The sequence below is a fragment of the Leucoraja erinacea genome, chromosome 28 (genome assembly GCF_028641065.1).
Source record: "Leucoraja erinacea ecotype New England chromosome 28, Leri_hhj_1, whole genome shotgun sequence".
In the NCBI taxonomy this organism is placed as follows: Eukaryota; Metazoa; Chordata; class Chondrichthyes; order Rajiformes; family Rajidae; genus Leucoraja; species Leucoraja erinaceus.
Genome location: NC_073404.1, coordinates 15,227,898 through 15,248,419, shown reverse-complemented (window position 1 = coordinate 15,248,419; position 20,522 = coordinate 15,227,898). Strand labels below are relative to the sequence as shown.

At 43.0% G+C, this 20,522-nt stretch overlaps 1 protein-coding gene across 1 annotated transcript in view; it reads right to left on the bottom strand.

Annotated features, from left to right (window-relative positions):
* Positions 1-9,142: 9,142 nt before the first annotated feature.
* LOC129710681 (protein spinster homolog 1-like) overlaps positions 9,143-20,522 on the bottom strand; it is a 64,961-nt gene continuing 53,581 nt past the window's right edge. Inside the window, exon 12 of the mRNA XM_055657846.1 lies at positions 9,143-12,301. Within this exon, the coding sequence (XP_055513821.1) occupies positions 12,273-12,301 (29 nt within the window). The 3' untranslated portion in view covers positions 9,143-12,272. The remainder of the gene's footprint in view (positions 12,302-20,522) is intronic.

Below are 20,522 nucleotides of genomic sequence, written 5' to 3'. Positions count from 1 at the left end.
TCACTAACACAAGCTGGGTTCTGTAAGCCATAGGAAGCGTTGGTCCCTGCAGTGAATGAGTTTTTAACAACCAGCCATATTGTTGGACCTGAATTTACAAAAATCCATCACAGTCAGTGCCAATACCACCTGGCTTCATTCCCCTGGCTCCAAGGGGCAGTCCAAAGGACCCCCCCTCACGAATTGCAAATGATTCCCTATAGCCAATGGGGAGATTTCCCTTGCGCCCTGACCAATATTTACCTCCATTCTACACCACGATCTGCCCATTATTACGTCGCTATTTATAGAATCTGCCTTCTATGTTTCCCTGTTACAATGATGATTACATCCTGATGAGATTTCATCGCCTTGGAAATATGTTGGTGCATTTTGAATGGGGAACCGTGCTCTATAAATGTAAGTTTTATTATTTTCTTTTCATTAACCCTTTCTGGTCTGCAAATGATTATCCCTTATTCCACCATAGGATCAGAGTTCTATTCGACCTGAGAAAATATAGAATAATGGGGTTTTCTTGCATTGATGGTGGATGGTGCTACAGTAGGCGAGAATCGTAGATGAGAATAACTTCAAATAACAACAGTAAAGCTGGCTTACTGGTTTGTGTGGTCTATGAATCAAATGATTGATTAACCTTCGAAGAAAATATACCTCGGCAACACAAATAGAACCCGTAGTAATAAATGCTAAAATATTAATGCATCAATGAATTATTACTGAAGGTTATTTATAGAATCAGTAGGACACTGGCTGACCTACATACGTTACAAGGACTGCAGAATCAGCAGAAAAAAATTCTATTACCAGTCAATATGTAAAACTGCCAAAGGATTATTCTATAAAAAAGAGATTTTACAACAACGGAATGTATTCTGGGATCATCAGGATAAATTACCACATGTCCATTGAAAGGCAGCAGTCTGAAGAGTTTTACTGGGGAATAGCAGGCCAATCTCTTCCTCCCAGCCTGATGACCGGTGCTAAGTTAAAGGGTTGGTGAGTCAATCGAGATGAACCAAGGTGTTTTTCATAAAGGGCGCCAGGCAACAGATGGCAGATGTAAGGCACAAGCAAGAAGGAGGTCATGCCTCAGCACCCTGGCCACTCCCCCTTCTCCCCTCTCCCATCAGACAAAAAGTATGTAAGTGTGAAAACGCACACCACCAGATTCAGGGACAGTTTCTTCCCAGCTGTTATCAGTCAACTGAATCATCCTACCACAACCAGAGAGCAGTCCTGAACTGCTATCTACCTCTTTGATGACCCTTGGACTATCCTTGATCGGACTCTGCTGGCTTTACATTGCACTAAACATCGTTCCCTCAACATGTATCTATACACTGTAAATGGATCGATTGTAATCATGTATTGTCTTTCTGCTGACTGGTTAGCGCGCAACAAAAGCTTTTCACTGTACCTCGGTACACGTGACAATAAACTAAACTAAATTTTATAAGCACAAAAAATGCAGAAAGCAGAGGCAAGCCTGCGAATTGGGAGACATCAGGCTTTAACAAACTGACGGAGAGCGAGCAAACAGGCTATGAGCTTCTCTAGAAAGAAATATTCAAATTTTGTACGAGCTACATAGAGGCGAAGAGCAACAAACATAAATATTATTAACAGTGACAAATGCAATGAACAACACTGCATCTTCCACCTTTGGCACACTACAGCCTCCATGACTCACTCTGAATTGTCCAACTTTGGATAACTTATTCTTTCTTTCTGCATCGGAACTAGCATTTCTAACGCCATCAATTTGGCTCGGTTTTCCTGTCTATTAGCATAGTCTGGCTTGTTGGACATGCCCCCGAGCCTTATTATTAGTAACATATAACACAAACATACAAGCGTAATGGGCTTCTAACTGCTAAATGCAGTGCCATATTCCCACAGCTCTACCTATCCTCCACCTCACCTCCTCCCAACTGAAACATAACTTGTTTTTTTTCTCTTTCTCAGTTCTGACAACGATTACTTCGCTTTTCCCCCATGTTATAATTTCTTCAATAATGGACTCTAGTATTTTGCCAACAATGTTGTTCAAATAGCCTAGTAATAGCCTTCTATTATCTCTCTTCCTCTTCTTTGAATGTTTACACCCACCCTAAGGTTTCTATTTTTTGCTTTCCTCAGGCAGGATCAATGTGCTTGCTGGGCAGTTTCCACCACAAAATGCCTTCCATCCCAACCCGTCCCACCCTTCAAGTCCACCATAAATGGGCAAGAACAGTGCCTTATTTGGAAACAAGGAAAACATTGGCCATTAACTGAGGTGTAATTGGACCTGTATTAGAGTCAAAGTTGAAGCTAAACAACGGAAAATGAATGGGATTTAACCATTCTTTGTGCTCAAGGAGATATTTGAAGATTATTTTTAAGACTTGGTTTGCTGATGCACCCCTAGCTAAGTTAGAGGGAAAAGCCTAGCGCCTTGCACTGCCATTTTCTGAATTCCATTCAGAAACCATCCAGTGGGAGGTGCAGGAGAGCAAGTCTAGTCTCACTCTCATCAGACCAATTTGGAGAGTACCTTGGAGAATTACATCCCACTAGCCCAGACTTAGTGATGACTCTCTCACATCAAAGAGTGGAGGTTTACGGATCCATTCCTGGCCTCAGCTACCAAAGCACTAAATCAATTGTAGTGCAATACTGGAGTTGTTGGCCCTTGAATAAATTATTAAGCTATTAATCTGCTCTCTGAGATCAATGTAAAAGACCACAACACTGTTCCAATAAAGTGTTTTCAGATAACTGCAAATGTATTTCCCAGTTATTTTACAACACTGGCTACACTTGGAAAGTGCAACATTAGTCTCTTGCCCAGAGTAGGGGAATCGAGGACCAGAGGACATAGGTTCAAGGTGAGGGGGAAAAGATTTAACAGGAATCTGAGGGGTAACTTTTTCACACAAAGGGTGGTGGGTGTATGGAACAAGCTGCCAGAGGAGGTGGTTGAGGCTGGGACTATCCCAACGTTTAAGAAACAGCTAGACAGGTACATGGATAGGACGGGTTTGGAGGGATATGGACCAAGCACAGGCAGGTGGGACTAGTGAGCCGAGACATTGTTGGGCCAAAGGGCCTGTTTCCACACTGTATCACTCTATGACTCTGTAAAGCACCTTGGGCCATGGTTGTATGATGGTTTATTCATCGTATTTACAGGGCAGCGATGTATTTTACCACTGAAGGTAAGATCAATGATTATAAGGATTCCTTTAAGGACGACACACAGTCTTCACGGTTAAAACGCTGGAACCAAATCGAGCATTTCAGTTACTCACAAACAAGAGACTTGATTTGGACAGAAACACTTCTTAATTCTTAATATGAGCCTGTCAGAAGACTGGACTGTCAAAGCTGCCTCTGGGGATTGCAGAAATTCATTGCACAGAAATGCTAAGTGGATCTCACTGGAACAAAGGATCCAGGAATAGACTCTTAATTTGATTGAAATAAAATAATATGCATGGAAAATGAAAGAGATTCAGAAGTGCTGATAGACAACAAATTGAAACTATCGCAACAATACTCAGCAGCAATGAGAAAAAACTTGTCAGATGTTGGTTTGCATTAAAGGTCAATATTCAGTGCATTCTCACTCAGAATAATATACCATCCAAACTGTGCTAGAAAAACATACCGACCCATCGCAAAAGAAACAGAAGAACCAACAAGTCTCACCAATAACAAGTCTTATGAACAAGTCTCATAAAATGCGGCATTCTATAGCAATTTGGATGAATGCATTGTTGCCTACAACATAGAACAATGCGATTAGGTGGGGCAGCCTATTTCGGAGCTCATCGAACATTTCACCGCACGAACAGGCCCTTCAGCCCGTGACGTCTGTGCCATCCAGGATGCCGATCCAAATGAATCACAATTAGTCGGCACGTGATCTATACTGCACATTTCTTGCCTGTCCCCAGGGTTGTCTAAATGCCTCTTTAACATTGTAATGGAATCTGCTTCCGCCATCACCCTGGCATCACGTACCTCGTTGTGAAAAAAACCTTGCCTCACACATCTCCTTTAAACGTTCCCCTTTCACCCTGAAGCCGTGCCCTCTAGTGTTGGACTTTTCCACTCAGGGAAGACAACTCTGCCTGCCTGCTCTATCTATACCTCTCGTAATATAATAAGCCTCTATCACCTTGCCCCTCCGCCTCCAACACTCCTGAGAAAACAAACCAAGTTCAACATAGAACAATACAGCACTGGAACAGACCCTTCAGCCTGCAATGCCTGTGCTGAACATAACATCAGGTTAAACTAATCCTGCATGTGATCCAAAAGCCTTGTAAATGCCACTATCCTTTCTGCTTCCAGCACCAGCTCTGGCCGTGGGTTGCAGGCACCAACCACTCTGTGTAAAAAACTTGCCCTGCACATTTCCTTTAAAATTTCCACCTCTGACCTTACACCTCAGTATTTGACATTTCCACTCTGGGATAAAGGTTCTGATCAAAGATCCTATAGCGAGCAAGATAGATCACTCGACAAAAAAGATGTAGTTACGGTCATGGGCAGATTCATGGGTAATTATCTACCCCATTTCCGTAACCGGCTTCTGTCTCCACACCAAAGATCCCGTAGCGGAGCAAAGATACTAGTGCGGAGACGGAAGCCGGTTACGGAAACATCCTCGTAAAAATAAAAGTTATTTGATAAAAAATCTTCTCCTCTTTTTCAGAGTTATAATTTATTAACATAAACTGTTCCCCCGCAACGTTGATTACACTGCGAGTCGGGTCGGGTCGGGTCGGGTTACTGAAATGGATGGAAAAAAGGCCCACGTTCCGCTCCGTTGCATACTACACGTCAACCCATTGCATTCAGAAGGAGTGGCCTATCTTGTTCTGCTATAGGATCTTTGGTTCTGATTGTCAAACTTATCTATGCCTCCCATCATTTTATATACTTCTATCAGATCTCCCCTCGACCATCGATGCTCCAAAGAAAGCAATCAGAGTTTGTCTAATTCCTCACAGCTTAAACCGTCTAATCCAGGTAGCATTCCCGTAAACCTCTTCTGCACCCTCTCCAAAGCCTCCACATCCTTCCTGTAATGGGACCCAGAACGCCAAATGTGGCCCAACCAAACTTTTATAAAGCTGCAAAATGAGTCTCCTGGTCTCAACCCCTCTCTACTGATGACTAGCATGCTATATGTTTTGTTTACCACCCTATCAATGTGTGTTGCCACTTTCATGGAGCTGTGGACATGCACTCCAAGATCCCTTCGTACATTGATGCTCTGAAGCGTTCTGCCACATATAGTATACTTTCCCCTTACATTTGTACTCCCAAAGAACAAAACCTCACACTTGTTCAGATTAAACCCCATCTGCCATTTCTCCGCCCACATTCCCAGCTGCTCCAGATCCCGATGAATCATTTGGCAACTTTCTTCACTGTCCACAACTCGGTTTCGCTCGCTCCAGAGGCTGCCCAGCCTGCTGATGTTTCCATCATTTTCTGTTTTTATTTCAGATTTCTAGCTTCTGCATTATTTTTGGATGGTGGACTGGTGGACTGTGTGGCCAAAGATCTGGCAAATGGAGTGGGAACATTCAATGGTTCAAATGTGCTACATCAGTCATATGTGCAACTGCACAATGAAATCCTTTTTTGCATATTTACACTGAAGATACCATAACTGTTTTGGCACCATTTCCAAAATCTGGTCTCCCTGCGCGCTCGGTCTACTGGAGCAGTTCCTGATCCAGGTTAGCCCCACATAACCCATAACCCACACATGTCACTTAACCCATTTTGGCAAAAAAATTAAAAATAAGCATATTATGAGAGTGGGGAGAGTCATATAAACCTCTGAGATGCAGAGGGATTTGAGTGTGCTGGTGCATGGTTCACATAAGGCTCGAATGCAGGTAATTAGGAAATGCTAATATATTGCCAATTGTTTAGTGCTAGGGCAATTGAATACAAAAGTAGGGAGATTGTGCTCCAGTTATATGTGGCTTGGAGGACTGAGTACAGTATTAGTCTCCTTATTTAAGGACATGAATGCACTGGAAGAAGTTCAGAGGAGGTTTACTAAACTATTTTTAACCAGAGATAGATCCTTACTAGGCAAGGGAACGAGAGTTTACCGTGGTAGCTAAAACATGTGGAGTTGGGGTTACAATCAGATCAGCTATGATCTTTTAAATGTTGGAACAGTCTCAGAGGGCTGTGTTTCCCTGTGCCACTCTAATTTACATCTTTATGAGTTAAATTATGCTAATGTTACATCCATCTAGATTGTATCCCTGTGAAAAAGAAGATTAGCGGGGCAGTCTGTGTTTTCAACATGATTAATGGATAATGGAGACTGATATACCCTGCGGGCGAGACCAGAACAAGGTGACGCAACCTAAAAATCAAAACTAAACCATTCAACAGTGAACAGGGAAGAATTTCTGCAAAGAAAGGTTGGTGGTATTCCACTTCCCATAGGGAAGGGATTGCCGGATCGAGAGCCATGGAGCTTTGCTGGACGTTCCTCAGACTATCATTGATCGGACATTACTGGCTTTATCTTGTACCAAACGTTATTCCATTAGTATGTATCTGTACACTGCGAATGGCTCGATTGTAACCATGAATTGTCTTTCCGCTGACTGGTTAGTAGGCAACAAAAGCTTTTCACTGTACCTCGGTACACGTGACAATAAACTGAAACTGCTGGTTGAGGATAGTAGTTAGAAGTTGAGTGAGCTGGGATGGTGTTTCACAGATCAGACATGGAGGAGGTCTGAGAATTGAATGGCCTGCTATTTTGTTGAGGCTTTGTGACATAAAATACATATCGGCATAGTTATCTTTATTAAATGTGTATTAACAGCGTTCCCTGCAATGTTCCATGTAATCAAAACATCAAGGCTTCTTATTCACCTCTTTCCTCCCAGTTGTTGACTATACTCTGTATTAATAATATCCAGGCAGTATGGTTACATCTTGAGTTTCACTCTGTTTGCATCAACTTTGTATGCTGCCATCAAAGTTGAATCTCAATCCGTGAAAATGATCAGTAAGTTTGACAGTGAAGATAGACACAAAATGCTGGAGTTACTCAGCGGGCCAGGCAGCATCTCTGGAGTATAAGTATTTGGGTCGAGACCCTTCAACAGAATGAATGAAAGATGAAGAATGAAAGTCTGATGAAGGATCTCGACACGAAACGTCACCTATTCCTTTTCTCCAGAGATGCTGCCTGACCCGCTGAGTAACTCCAGCATTTTGTGCATCTGCCGTTCTGCAGTTCCTTCTTTCACCTATATGAGGCGCGTTACATGGAGGACTTTAAAGGAGGAGAGATGGAAAGCCAGAGAGGTTTAGGGAGGGAATTCCAGAGTGTGCATTTGGAAGCCAAAGCTGCCATTGGTGAAGTGAAGTAATTTGGAATAAGCACAAGGCTAGAAGTGTCATAGCGGTAGAGCTGCTGCCTCACAGCACCTGGGACACGGGTTCAAATCTGACGATGGGTGCTCTTTGGGTGGAGTTTGCATGTTCTCCCTGTGACCGCGTGGGTTTTCTCCGAGTGCTCTGGTTTCCTCCTACGTTCCAAAGACGTGCAGCTCTTTGACCATGTGGATTTCCTCATGGTGCTCCGGTTTCCTCCAACACTCTAAAGACATACTGATTGTAGGATAATTGGCTTCTGTAAATTACCCCTACTGTGCAGAATATAGAACATGTTTGGGTGATCGATGATTGGAGTGAACACCCTGGGCCAAAGGGCCTGTTTCCAAATTAAACTAAACCAAGTGAAGGAGCATTGGAGAGATATCAGTTTAGTGGCGATTATATACCTAGGGAAGAAGCAAGTCCAGAGAAAGATCTGAAAATAAGAACAGGAATTTTAAATTTGTTCACAGCGGTACAGTAACGCAGCGGTAGAGTTGCTGCCTATAGCACCAGAGACCCGGGTGTGATCCTGACTACTCGCTGCTCTCTGAACAGAATTTGTACGTTCTCTCTTTGACCGTGTGGATTTTCTCATGGTGCTCCGGTTTCCTCCAACACTCCAAAGACATACTGATTTGTAGGATAATAGGCTTCAGTAAAGATTATAAATTGCCCCTGGTGTGTTAGTGTACGGGATCGCTGGTGGGTGCGGACTCAGTGGGCTGAAGGACCCGTATCCACGCTATATCTCCAAACTAAACTTACAATGGCAGCCAATATATAGGTATCAGGTTTAGAATTAGGTGCCTAGGCACTGATAGGTAGTGAGGAGATTCTGCAATGTCACGGGGTATATAAAGGCAAAATTAATTCCAAGTTTGTCTTGAATGGTTTGATCATTTTAGTACATTTCCCAAATATAATTGAAGACCAACTAACAATGAATAATTCTCCAACTACTATGCAGGACAGCATACACATTGTAAAAGTCTTCTTTCAGTAAATTCACTTTAATACGTATCAGCTTACTATGTGTGTTCATCTGCACACACCTCATATATATTGCACAGACCATTGTACATTAAGCATATATATGTTTTCTACAGGTATAGGTACATATTCATATATTGAATATTAATAACATTCACATATACAACTTATGAAAGTGTACATTCTTACATACAAAGATGTTGTAAATCTGATTGCATTCCGCTTACAGTGGGAATAAAGTCACAGAATCCTTTGCCAAGTTTGTTTGTTCCTTTCCTGTGAAGATCTTTATAATCCTGGTCTCAGAGTTCTCATAATTGTTTCCTGTACAGGAAGAGGCCATTCAGCCCATTGAGTCTATGCCATTTTCCAGAACAATCCCATTAGTCCGATTCTCCCAATTATTCTGCAGGAAGCTATTCTCTATCACGTGACCATCAGTTCTCTCCTGATTCGCCTAACCACCTATCTACACCAGGAATAACTGACGGTGGCCAAGTAACCCACCAGCCTGTACATCGCTGGGATGTGAAGAGAAACCAGAGAGCCCAGTGGTCAGGAGAGGCAGAAGACTCCGCTGGAGGTCTGGATCGAACCCAGGTCCCTGGTGTTGCTAGGTTACAGTGGCTAGTAGCACTACCCGCTGCGCCACCATTACAAAATTACTTTACCTACAATGTGCAACATCTCATGGTGCATTCAGGAAACGTTTCTGACCATTAAAAGAGTGTTTTATGAAAAATGTCTGTGCATAATTACTACTGTCAACATTTCTGAACTTTTAGTATTCGCAGGGCAGAGTTGCTGCCTTACAGTGCCAGAGACCCGGGTTTGATCCTGACCACGGGTGCCGTCTGTACGGAGTTTGTACATTCTCCCTGTGACCGCGTGGGTTTTCTTTGTGTGTCTTGCTTGCAGGTTAATTGGCTTCAGTAAAATTGTAAATTGTCCCCACTTGTCTAGGATGGTGCTAGTGTATGGGTATCGTTGGTTGGTGGGCCGAAGGAACTATTACCATGCTGTATCTCTAAACTAAACTGTTCATACCAGACACACAGGTCAAGTTGAGCGCAGATCGTACACGGAGTAAAATGGCCACTCTCTCTGCCTATCACACTCTCTCAGCAAACTAATTCCACTCAATTTTCAATCACTGATAGTTCCACTCGGAGACCAGGCTTGAAGTGACCAAAACAAACACAGCCAGGAAGAGAAAAGGAGACCGGAAACGTACCAATCCAAGCTTGTCCTGGGCCACCAAAGTCAAGTTTAAACAGTTTGTACCAACAAGTTTCCCCATCCACATTCCTGATAAGAATATTTCCGGATTTCCCTTTCCTTTGTCTGCATATACATTCCCAATGCTGTTCCTCAAACTTGTTGGCAGTTGTATTGTATGTGGATTCCAACAATGGTCTGAATATTAACACAACATAAATAAGGAGCGTCAGTGGAAATAGAACACGATTGATTTTCACTCCAAGTGAATCATTATAAAAGTAAATCCCACGACAAAAGAAAATTCTGACAAAGATTCACAGTTTAACTTGTCAAGATGAAAAAAATAAAAATTCCTACTCGCTGACACAAAGGATAAATTATCTCCCTGAAGTCACGATGACTGAGCCCCATGTTGAATGCATTGTTGGTGTAGATTTGACTGAACTGGATTAAATGGCTCCAGGAGCGCACACTGTCACTGGGTTTGTCCGTCCAACCTGTGACCTGCGTGGGTTTTCTCCGGGAGCTCCGGTTTCCTCCCACACTTCAAAGACGTGCAGGTTTTTAGGTTAATAGGCTTCTGTAAATTGCTCCTAGGGTGCAGGATGCTAAACTGGGATAACATAGTGGTAGATGGGCCTGTTTCCATGTTATATTGAAACCAAACTAAACTTTGCTTTTTTATTTCATTATTTGTCCATTACCAGCTGCCATTTTAGGTGGGATTACCATAGAACTGCAGTCGTTTTTTAGTTTGGTTTATTACATTATGAGGGAAGATGGTAAAGATAACCGTAATATCCAGCAACGTTACTGGGAAAGAGAAAGTCTTTGGTCCTGGGGCAATGCGGAAAGTGCAGTTTTTGCCACGATGCTCACTGTGATCAAATAACATGCTGCTACTCAAAGTCCAGACACATGGTGCTGGTCAGGCAGCATTTGGACTACTGTGAGCAAATGTGGGCCCCATATCTGAGGAAGGATGTGTTGGTTCTGGAGAGGGTCCAGAAGAGATTTACAAGAATTATTCCAGGAATGTGTGGGTTAGCATATGATGAGCGTTTGACAGCACTGGGCCTGTACTCGCTGGAGTTTAGGAGGTTGAGGGGGAACCTCATGGAAACTTACAGAATAATGAAAGGCATGGAGTGGATGGGGAGATCAGACTCACTGGTGGGAGAGTCTGGGACCAGAGGTCATAGCCTCAGAATTAAAGGGAGCTCTTTTAGAATGGAGGTGAGGAGGAACTTCTTTAGTCAGAGGGTGGTTAATGAGTGGAACTCATTGCCAGAGAGGGCTGTGGAGGCCAAGTCAGTGGTTATTTTTAATGCAGAGATAGACAAATTCTTGATTAAAACGGGTGTCAAAGGTTATGGGCAGAAGGCAGGAAAATGGGATTAGGAGGCAGAGATCAGCCATGATTGAATGGTGGAGTAGACTAGATGGGCCAAATGGCCTAATTCTACTCCTATCACTTGTGAACTTGTGAAGGAACAAGTGGCAGAGATAAGAGTGGAACGAGGATGGCACCTGAGTGAAGCATCGGCAGTTCTTAACACCAACATGGCAAAAGAGGCGTTCAACTTTCTTAATTGAATTGTTATTAGACAACCAAGTTCCAAAGTTAAACAACTCCAGCCTTCTGTACATGAAAAGTTCAAACTGAATCTCCCCACAGGTGGTGGTAAAGATCCAACAGCACTCATCCCTGAGGTTATGGCTAGTACTTGCTTTCCAGCTGATCATAAAAAAGGCATATTATTTATTTATCTGTTATCACTTCAGTGCTGCCTGCGAGACCACACGGAGGCAATGCTAATGCGGCATTTCCGTTACAACAGTGGCCGCGCTCCAAAGATAGTTGTGTAGGAAAGAACTGTAGATGTTAGTTTACACTGAAGATAGATCCAAAATGCTGGAGTAACTCAGTGGGACAGGCAGCATCTCTGGAGAGAAGGAATATGTGACGTTTCGGGTCGAGACCCTTCTTCAGACTGAGGGTCAGGGGAGAGGGGTTGATAGTTAATTGGTGAAAGTGCTTTTGAACAACCCAAAAATCATAAAAAGGTTTTTCTAAATGCAGTTCTTTCTATCCCTGCATTCAGTTAGGGCTCCTCTGGGCAAGGAGGCAGCAAGTGCTTCATTCAAATAATTTTCTTTCATGATAGGGAAGAGTTTGTAACCTGCGAAACAATTTTCAGCAACACAGGGTAATCCCTGCAACCCCCGACCTCACGTCCCTGTGAGAGGCTGTTCTTTACAGGCACCAGAGCAGTTCAAGGTGGCGATACAACAACCACTGCTCTCACAGACAAATAGCAATAGGCAAGAAAGCTAGCTCTGCCAGCAACAACACAGCCCCCTCAACTGAGAAATCGAATCCATAGCAAGCTCAGCCTGGTATACACACTAATGGAGAAGGTGAAGAGTGGGAGATGGAGAGGAGAAAGATGCTTTCAAAAAGCCACGCAGAAAAACATCGCGTTCACTTGTGCAGAAATCAACACTGCCAGTGTTTTTAAATAACCTATCGCCTGATACAGTAGAATTCAGTCAATTGCCTCCTTCAGCTGGCAATGCGAGTGCCCATTTCCGCTCGGGATCTTGTCCACAGGCACAGTTACGTGCCCTTTACCTCAGTTCGTGGTGATCACATTTGCAGAATCTACAAAAGAGACAACAACAATTTATAGACCAACGGTAGCTCCCCGACTCGAATGTTCTGCAATACTTACTTTGCGCGGCAGGCATCTTTTCAAGGGGCAGGGAATATCTTCCCATAAACAAAAGAGGCATTGTCAATTAAAAAAGGGGTTCTCAGCTTGTTCACAGGTTGTGATCAGGATATGAGGGTGCAGAAGGCAATCCGTAGGGGTATCCGTGAGACTAAACCAGAGAACTAGCCCGTTTTAGGTGTCTTTTACAGGGAGGGACTGTTGGCATCTCGGAGAAGGTTCTGTGACGGGTGTCAAGGGTTATGGGGAGAAGGCAGAAGAGTGGTCTTAGGAGGAAAAGATAGATTAGCCATGATGGAATGGCAGAGTAGGCTTGGTGGGCCGAATTGCCTAATTCTGCTCCTATCACTTATAACCATATGAGCTTTTGACAAGAAAGATGAGATTAAAACTTAGGTTAAAACTTAGGTTAAAAAACAAAGGATGTAATAGAAATGTTAACTGTGCTGAAAGTGGAAAAATCACTAGACCTAGTTGGGGTCCATCTGAGCTCCTGAGGGAAGGGGGGAAATTACAGAGACCTTGGCAACAGTCTTTCAAACATCTCCAGGTTCAGGAATTGCTTCTGAGGTTGGAAAACTGTAAATGTAATACCCTTGTTCAAAATAGGGCGTGGGGCAAATCTAGTAAACACGGGCCAGACAGTTTTAAACCAGGTGTTGGGAAATTCTAGATGCAAGGACAGGAGTAGAAACAACTTGGAGAAGTGTAGATTGATTAGAGTATGGACTTGTGGAAAGGCAAGGTTAGGTTGTTGTCGAACCAACAATAGAGCTTTCTCACTGAATAGTGGAGAGGGGCTGATGAAGGAGGTGAGGTTGATGAGGTATATATGGACTTCAAAAAGGCATTTGATAAAGTGCCAATCTTCAAAATTCAAGGCCACGATACAAAACGGACGGCAACAGTATGGTTAAAAAATTGAAAAGTACCGAGAAACAGAAGATCATTTCTCGGAAAGGGGGAAAGTGCACAGTGGAGTTCCCCAGAAGAAGGTACTGAGGCCATAGCATCCCTTAATATAAATGAATGACTTGGACGTGGGTGTAAATTACACAATATCTGTAGTTGAAGAGGAAACGAACCTTGGAGTTGTTGTGAATGGCAAGGAGGACAATGATGGATTTCAAGAAGGCATGGACAGGCATATGGTTGGGCAGGTAGGAGGCAATTGAAATTTAATGCTGAGTAATGTGAAGTGTCACAATTTAGTGGTAGAATGACAAGTGGCAAGCCTAAAAGGGGTCGGCGAGCAGAAGGATGTTGGATAGATGTGCGCAGCCTTTTGGAATTCATGGTGGGCTTGAGAAAGCGGTTATAAGGCAAACAGGATCCTGGGCTTTTTAAAGGAAGCATGGAGTACAAGAGCAAGGAAGCCGCGGTGAAAATGAAACATGCCATTTCACGTCATCTACCTGCGAATGTGGCTAAGATGCTCCTTCCTGAATTAGCCTGACCTGTCGGCTACGTCACACAGCCTGGCATTGCATGTCTGTGTCCTCACTCTCTAACTGCCCACATTTTGTTACCAATGTAGACTTTGATTGAATTGATTGATTGAGAGGTACAGCAGGGAAACAGCCCTTCAGCCCACCAAGAGCTATGTTATCCCACTTTCGTGTCCACTACCTACACACTTGGGGCGAGTCACAGAGGCCAATTATCACACAAACCCACGTATCAACTCACACGGTTACAAGGAGAATGTGGTGTCCAAACAGAACAGCACCAGTGGGGAGATATCGAACGTAGATCTCTGGTGCTGGGAGGCAGCAGCACTACCAACTATGCCACCATGCTGCCCTCAAAGGCCACTCTCATATTTATGTCAACCTCTCCGACTATGATAGGATATGATAAAACTTGATCTAAACTCCACAGCAACCATGACTTTTACCCTCTCTGATATAGTCCCGTTGTCCTATCCACCAACATCTTTGCGATTTATTACCTTTTTCCCTACTCTGAGAAAGTGTCTTCAACCTGAAACTTTATGCACCTCTTTCTAATCTGCCAAGTAATTCCGACACTTTCTATTTTTAGTTGAAAAATCACAATGAATTTGTAAAAAATATTGGCTCCGCCACAAATGAAGTTTTGCGTCGAGTTCCAGGCACCATGCTTTAGGAAAGGTGTAAAGGCTTTGGAGAGAAGTCATCCACCAAAATGATTCCGAGGTTGAGGAAGTTTAGTTACGTGGCCAGAGACTGAGATGCTGGGGTTGTTCTCCTTGGAGTAGAGAACTTTGTGAGGAGGTGTGACTGGTAGATTTTAACATCATGAAGAATAGGTAGAGAAGATACAGAGAAACTGTTCCCATTGCTGGATGCTCATGAGCTGAGGAACTGAGAATGAAGCAAGAACATGCTTTGCTGGAGAAATTCAAGGGGTCAGACAGCATCTGAGGAAAGGGATAGTCAATGTCGAGACCCTGCATCAGGACTTCATCATCGCTCTCTTGACTATTTAACTATTTTAGGCTCCATTCAAGACATAGGATGCACATGATAGGTTCAGTAATTGAAAAGTAAAACTAAATTGATGCAAATATGGATGTAATTAACCTTATTCCTTAAGCATGGATCCAATTGAGAAAGGTTTCAGTTTTTTTTTGCTGGGATTCAGGTATTAGGCCGGCACAGAGCTGCTTAAATGACTGCAATGGCAGAAAAGGAAGGTGGATTTAGAAGCGTCAAAATGTTAGAAAAGCGCATGGAAGATCAAAGCTGGAGAGCACAGAAGCTATTTGGATTTTTTTTAAATAACCTGTCCCAGGAAAGGATATTGAGTTTAACAAAGATTATGTGGCATATTATGACAATGCTTAGACAGGGACAATATCTAAATGCAACAAAGTTGATTAATTCATAGCACAGATTAAAATACATGGGGGTTCATTGAACATCTGTAACGGAGAAATACATTCAAGGTGACCAAGGTTGGTCGCTAAGTAATCCGACGTTTAGAAGGGACAGATAGAATGAAAGAATCCTCATAGTTCTGACAGAAAAGGATGGGATGAAGACAGACGGGAGAAAGGTTACATGGATATCATGGAGAAAGTAGTTTATGCTCAGCTGAAACTCTTCCTGGATGAGCACAACATCCGGGAGGTCTTTCAGTCTGGCTTCAAGGCTATGCATAGCCCAGAGTCGGCTTTGCTAAGGGTCTCTAACGACATCCTCCTGGCAAACGACTCCGGTAATTATGTGGTTCTTGTCTTGCTGGACCTATCTGCCGCCTTCGACACTGTGGACCATGGAATATTAATTTCCCGATTACAGCAACAAGTGGGCATCTGTGGCAGTGCCCTGGGATGGTTCAGGTCCTATCTGGCAGATAGAACCATGCGTGTAAGCCTTGGTGGCTTTGAATCCTCCTCTGCTCCCTTGGCATATGGGGTTCCACAGGGCTCAATTTTAGGGCCCCTGCTTTTCTCCCTTTATCTACTTCCACTGGGCTCAATTTTAAGAAGGCATGGCATCTCCTTTCACTTTTACGCGGATGATAACCAGTTGTATATGCCACTCAGGAAAGAAGATAATTATTCCCTAAAATCACTTCTGTCTTGTCTTGAGGACATTAAGTCCTGGATGGCCTTAAACTTTCTGGGACTTAACGAAAAAAAGACAGAAGTGATTTTGTTCGGCCCTAATGGCTGCCGTGAACCTCCCTCTGTTGACTTGGGTCCACTTGCAGTGTTCGTAAAGCCAACAGTTTTAAACCTGGGTTTTAGGATGGACGGTGATTTTAAACTAGATAAACAAATAGGCGTGGTGGTTAAGTCCAGCTTCTTTCACCTAAAGAAGCTGGCAAAGGTGAAGCCCATTCTCGAGCAGCAGCATTTTGAAACAGTAATTCATGCCTTTATTTCATCTCGGCTGGATTACTGTAACGCACTCTACTCTGGAGTCTCACGAGCTTCGTTGGCTCGTCTCCAGTTGGTCCAAAATGCTGCCGCTCGCCTTTTAACCGGAACTCGAAAGAGGGAGCACATTACGCCAATTTTGGCCTCCCTTCACTGGCTCCCAGTGCACTTTCGAGTTCATTTTAAAATTCTTTTATTTGTTTTTAAATCATTGAATGGCCTCGCCCCGCCTTACCTCTCTGAGCTGCTCCACCTATATGCTCCTACCCGGTGCCTCAGGTCAGCGGATCAGCTGCTCCTTGAGGTACCAAGGTCTAAGCGGAAGCTCAGAGGGGATAGAGCCTTTTCTGTTGCTGCCCCGGCACTCTGGAACACCTTGCCGCTGCAGATCAGACAGGCCCCTTCACTGTCCATCTTCAAATCCTCCCTAAAAACTCACTTTTATTCACTGGCTTTCGACACTGGCTGAGACTTTGTTCCTGTTTTAGTGCTTTTAATGTCTTTTAATTTTTACTGTTTTTATAGTCCTGTCGTCTTAATGGTTTTAGTAGTTTGTAATAACTTTTTGTTGACTTCCCATGTACAGCACTTTGTGGTAACTGATGTTGTCTAAAAGCGCTTTATAAATAAAGTTATTATTATTATTATTATTATATGTGAGCATCGGGACAAGAATTCAGCCCTTAACGCCTGCTCCACTAATTAATAGAATTGTAGCTGATCCAATTCCATTTAGCCACAGTAATCAAGAATCACTCTACCTCTACCTTAAAACTATTCAATGGGTCTATTTTCACCACCTTATGAGGTTGCAAAGGTTCCAAAGGTTCTAAAAGTTCCAAAGGTTCATGAGCTTCTGAAAACCAAATAGAATTGTCCCATCTCGGAGTTAAATGGACAACTCATTGAATCGCTAGTTCTAAATTCTCCAATTCTTTCCATGAGCTGCATTCTGTCAACACCATGAGGATCTCAAATCGTAACTTCAGTCGAAGCAAGCCAAGCCAATGCAACCATCCCTCATAGAAATGTAAATGTACATAGAATTATTTGAGCTGAGATTAAGAAACCACAAGAGACAAGAAGCATTGGTGGGGGTAGTTTATGAGTATCCTAACAATGATTGTAATATTGTTTAAGAAAGAACTGCAGATGCTGGAAAAATCGAAGGTAGGCAAAAACGCTGGAGAAACTCAGCGGGTGAGGCAGCATCTATGGGGGTAGACAAAAGTACTGGAGAAACTCAGCGGGTGCAGCAGCATCTATGGAGCGAAGGAAATAGGCAACGTTTCGGGCCAAAACCCTCCTTCAGACTGATCAGTCTGAAGAAAGGTTTTGGCCCGAAATTTTGCCTATTTCCTTCGCTCCATAGATGCTGCTGCACCCGCTGAGTTTCTCCAGCACTTTTGTCTACCTTCAATTTTCCAGCATCTGCAGTTCCTTCTTAAACAGCATCTATGGAGCGAAGGAGTAGGTGACGTTTTGGGTCTGAAGAAGGGTCTCGACCTGAAACGTCACCTATTTCTTCACTCCATGGATGCTGCCCCACCCGCTGAGCTTCTCCAACATTTTTGTCTACCTATGATTGTAATATTAGTCATGGTAAAATTATGGAAGCCAGGGATACTTACAAGAGAGCATACAGAAATCATGAGCAAATATAAATCTTCACGTTAATGAGGTAAACCAAATCTGCAGTATTGTGTGGATTACCATTGAGGAACCAATTAGAATTGACAGCTTGTTCACATTAGTATTCTGCAATATGGCAGGATTAATTAACAACACTGATACAATGAGCCTGTGGGAACGAGTGACTGGAATACCGGCAAATTTATCATCTGCACAAAACTAGGGATTTAATTCTGAACAATGAAAAGTCTGTAGATTGGTTAAAGTAGATTGGAACAGTCGATTAAACATAATGACATCTCACAATGCAAGGGAAAGAAGAGCACGCCGGAGAATAGAGATGATGAAGTAACTTCAAAAGAGGGAGAAAATAAAATGATGGCAGAACAGCAAAAGGCAGACAGATTGCAAAAGCTTTCTGTAGGTAGGTAGGAAAGGACTGGCAGAAGTAAAATGACAGAACAGGCAGAACAGAAGAAGGAAATTAATCCAATACATTGTCGTTGTCTTAGCAACAGGAGATAAATAATATCCTTGAAATAGTAGGGCCCTGAGGAACAGAGAAATCACTGGTGTTAAAGAACATTATATTTAACAGTGGGGAAACAGGCTCTTCGGCCCATCGAGTCCATGCCGACCAATGATCACCAGTAGACTAGTTATATCCTACAAACCAGGGACAATTTACAGAAGCCAATTAACCTACAAACGCGCACGTCCTTAGGATGTGGGAGGGAACTGGAGCACCTGGAGAAAACCCATACGGTCACAGGGAGAACGTACAAACTCCATACAAACAACAAATAGACATACAAGGAGAGGACTGGTTTAGAGGGATATGGGCCAAATGCAGGCAGGTGGGACTAGTGTAGATGGGGTATGTTGGTCGGTGTTGGTAATTTGGGCCGAGGGACCTGTTTCCACGCTGATTGGCGCTATGACTCGATGAGGTGACAGAGAGTGAGGTGATGAGGAGAGTACGGCCTCTCGTCAGCAGTGCTACTGATCTGCTCAGAGCTGTGGAAAACTGCAGGGTGATATTTACATCATGCGGAATGTAGTTGCTAAACTAGAATCAACTTTTGTGGTATCCAGCTGATATCAGGGAATCCAAAAACCTGTCATTACTTCTACATCTGTCAACATGAGTCAATATACTAACAGTTCTGTGTAAATGTGGTTGGAAATAGCTCTGTCAACCTTTGGTGACAAGCTCCAAACCCACTGACAAAGAAATTAATATTTTCAGCTTTACATAAATAGGGTTCTGTTGCTCCGCAGTTTGGATTGAGCTGTTTAAACAACACCTTTCCAAATACCTTTTAAGTAACAGTGTCAGCTCAAATGTTACTTTTCAATGCTATAATTTTGCTTCATTTGCAGGAATTGTCCTGTCTCTCAATTCAGTGTTGTTGCACAGAGAGCGAGAGCCCAGATTTTGCAAGAAACTTCACTGAGGGAACAATGCCCCTTATAGTTAAAGGGTGAACTGGCCCACAGCTGGTGACCAGAAAGATGCCCCATCTTCATTGCGACTTGCTAGCCTTCATTTCGAGGGGACTAGAATATAAAAGCAAGGATGTCATGCTGAGGCTTTATCAGGTGCTGGTGAGGCTGTGTGTTTACAGTATTGTGGACAGTTTTGAGCCCCATATCGGGGAAAGAAAGTGGTAGCTTTGGAGAAGGTCCTAAGGAGGTCCAAGGATGATTGGGTTGACGTGTGGAGTGCGTTTGAAGTTTGTGGGCCTCTACTCGCTGGTGTTTAGAAGGATGAGGAGGGATCTCAAGGAAAACTACCAGATAATGAAAGGCCTAGATAGAGTGGACGTGGAAGGGATGGTTCCATTAATGGGAAAGTCTAGTGCCAGAGGGGATAGCCTCAGAATAAAGGAATGTACCTTCAGAATAGAGATGAGGAGGGATTTTTTTATCTAGAGGGTAGTGAATCTGTGGGATTCAGTGCCACAGATGGCTGTGCAGGCCATCATTGGGTATTTTTAATGCAGAGATTGATAGATTCTTGATTAGTAAGTGTGTCAAAGGTTGCGGGGAGAAGGCAGGAGAATGGGGCTGAGAGATAAAAATAGATCAGCCACGATTGGATGGCAGAATAGACTCAATGGGCTGAATGGTCTCATTCTGCTTCTATGTTTTATGGTATCATGCTATCTAGTTTGTTTTGGTTTTCCATCAGCTTAATGATCAGCATTGTACCCATGAAGGTACTGCAATAGCACACTAATTGGCTATAGAAATTGTTACTGAAAATCCAGCATCCAAGCCAATTTAATGGTGTAAAATTGTTAATGAATGCCATTCAAACCCGCCAGAAGGCTGAACAATTAAAAGTGTGTGCTCTCAGGCAGTAAATTATTGTTGCAGCCTTTAAAATGTAAAACTTTAGATTTTTAAAAGAATCATCTTTTCCTTTACATAAAGCTTTGTAATCCAGTCCTTTTCCCTTCTTAGCACCCGATTTGAGATTAAATTCACCCATTCAAATTCCCTCTTCCTCTCTATCCTTTGCTTATTTCCTCATTTGTTAAACCTAATCCCATTGCCCTGTTAGAGAACTATAAAGGACTTGGATAGTCTGCTAAACAGGGGTATCTTCAGCTCAAACTTTCAGAAAGGTTGCAAGCTGTATTTTT